This window comes from Penaeus chinensis, chromosome 15 (genome assembly GCF_019202785.1).
Source record: "Penaeus chinensis breed Huanghai No. 1 chromosome 15, ASM1920278v2, whole genome shotgun sequence".
Lineage (NCBI taxonomy): Eukaryota > Metazoa > Arthropoda > Malacostraca > Decapoda > Penaeidae > Penaeus > Penaeus chinensis.
Genome location: NC_061833.1, coordinates 16,088,646 through 16,091,145, shown reverse-complemented (window position 1 = coordinate 16,091,145; position 2,500 = coordinate 16,088,646). Strand labels below are relative to the sequence as shown.

Here is a 2,500-nt window from a genome sequence, read left to right as displayed (position 1 = left end):
AAAGCTGAAGTAACATATTTAAAGGCCTTTAACATACTATAAACACTTTACTTCATGATCTCTACCTAATTCAATATGAAGATCTATTTTTCAAAAAAAAGTTATTATTTGAAGTTATAAGTTTATCATAAAACATATCTTTTAACATATCAAAATCATTGATACACTGCCTTTACATTAACATTATGTAAATACATCTAGCAAAGAGGTATAGAACTTCCACAGATCATATACAGAGATCTAATACTAACATGACAATTTGGCTGAATAACAAAATGGTCATAGGCACAAAACATGTGGACAAATCTGTTGAGGAACACTTCTCGGACAGCATTGTTAAGCTTGAGGTCCTCTAACATCTCGTTCTCTCGCTCCCGTCTGACTCCATCAACATCATCACCATCATATACACCTGCATGTCACACATGGGGGGAAAATCATTAGCAAGTTACATAATGATAGGTAATTCTATTATCAATAATATAATAAATGATTACAAGAAATTCTTCTAAGCTGTATCTTAGACTAGAATATTAGACTTAATCTCCATTTCACTAAATGATAAACTGGACATAACCTGAACAAAGTTCAGCATAACAAAATGTTCATGCTGAATAAAATGAACATAAAACTTAAATAAAATAACACATAAAAATAAAAGCATATGCATGAATTAATAATATAAACTGAAATGAATAAATCAAACAAACAAATATCTAAGATGGTTAAGGGACTTGCCACTCGGCCTCCTGGAAACATTACGGCCACTCACCGGCCTTCCGTGCAATTGCCGTTATTTCCCTAAGCTGTGGTGAAAGGTGCAGGGTGTCAAAATGGTGACTTCTGCTACTACTCGGGGGACCTTGTGCAGGGGAGGTGGAAGAAGCTACTGAAGAAGGAGGGAGGGAAGTGATGGAAGAGTGAGACCCACTGATGGATCCCTCTGTACTGGACACGCCTGAGTCCGAGTCGTGGGACCAGGAGCACTTCCGTCTCCTGCGGTACTTGTATTGCGAGTGATGCTCGTTCAAGTTCCTGTGAAACATTTGTTACATATTAGTGCATGTAATGACCAATATCATTAACAAGATCACAAAGCCATATGGCATATATGAATAACACTTACCGATCCAGTTTACCAGCAGGAACTTCCCACTTTAGAAGTAATTGTGTGAGTTCATGAATGAAGTCTATTTTGTGAGGAAACTGAGGAAGATCTTCAGGTACTTCTACTGTGCCTTCATCAACATCAACCAAACACAGGTTTGCCTAGAAAATTTCCACATTATGAGAGAATGGAATATTGCCATATTATCAGAGAACATTATATAAAAGAAACTTTACATCTCATGCTTTCACAATGAAAATGTTAGACATCTTTGTATTGTTCACTGATTACACTTCATTAGCTATCATTAACTAAAAATCAAGTATTGTAACTGACCTCATTTGGTATCTGTATTGTATCCCTTGAGTCATTGGAGCACTGGAGGCCCATGATAAAAGGCACAGGGGCATCAAGGAAGTGATGAAGAGAGGCAGGTAAGATCGGCACATAAACATGTTGCCAAACAAATGGAAACATCAGCGCACATATACTCTCCGCGACCAGCATCAACTTGTAGTAATCTAACGGAATGACACAGAAAATTAATTGGTACATTCTTATTGTCATATATTTTGTCAAAAGTATTTATGATTTAATTTATGAATTTATTGATTACTTCATATTTTTGCAGATTGTGAACAAAATTAGTAGCAAATGACACATCTACTACATATCTTATGAAATTAAGATAAGGAATGCTCTCAAATATAAATTACGCACCACTAGACACTAGGATAATTTGGTTTTCAAGCAGTACACATGTAAGAAGCTGTACAACACTCTCTACATTGAGGACTGTGAAGAACTCCTTCAAGGAGTACTGGAAAGGAAAAAATAAATTAATGAATCCCAAATACCCTTTGTAAATACATTCCAAATTTCAAGCAGCAAGAAAACATTAATTCACAAGCTGGACCACTAATGATTAGCACTAAAAAGCCCACTTTAATTAAATTTTTAACTATAAGTAACTTCATATGATGATAATTCCAGTATCTCTATCGAGGATATTCAGTAAAGCTAAATTTATTCCATTAAAATTCAAAGTAATCTTATAATCCGAAAAGCTAATACTAACAGATATGTAAATTATAGTTATTGCAATTAAGGGAACTCTTTCACTTACCACAAACAATGGAAGCTCCTGACTGGTGGGGCATTGACACACCTGCATCTTCCCAAAACAGGAAAATGCCACACATCGACCGTGGGGTGGTGCTGGCACCTCATAGAGCAAGTTGTATACGTGAGACTCTAAACTTACACCTCCACTTTCACACTGTATGAAAAACCTGAAATACAGTAAGGTAATGTGTATAGAAATAATAACCGTATGTATGTGGATAAATCATCTTAGTTATCTTCTATTTTGGAAAAATTATCATACAAATA

The 2,500-nt window shown here is 35.4% G+C and overlaps 1 protein-coding gene across 2 annotated transcripts in view; it reads right to left on the bottom strand.

Moving 5' to 3' along the window:
• Positions 1-2,500, bottom strand: part of LOC125032677 (DENN domain-containing protein 5B-like) — a gene marked incomplete in the record, with an annotated part of 86,460 nt that overhangs the window by 11,971 nt on the left and 71,989 nt on the right. For both annotated transcript variants that reach the window (XM_047623931.1, XM_047623932.1), the window contains 6 exon segments: positions 252-412; positions 773-1,035; positions 1,127-1,269; positions 1,445-1,629; positions 1,829-1,928; positions 2,235-2,400. In XM_047623931.1, the coding sequence (XP_047479887.1) occupies positions 252-412; positions 773-1,035; positions 1,127-1,269; positions 1,445-1,629; positions 1,829-1,928; positions 2,235-2,400 (1,018 nt within the window).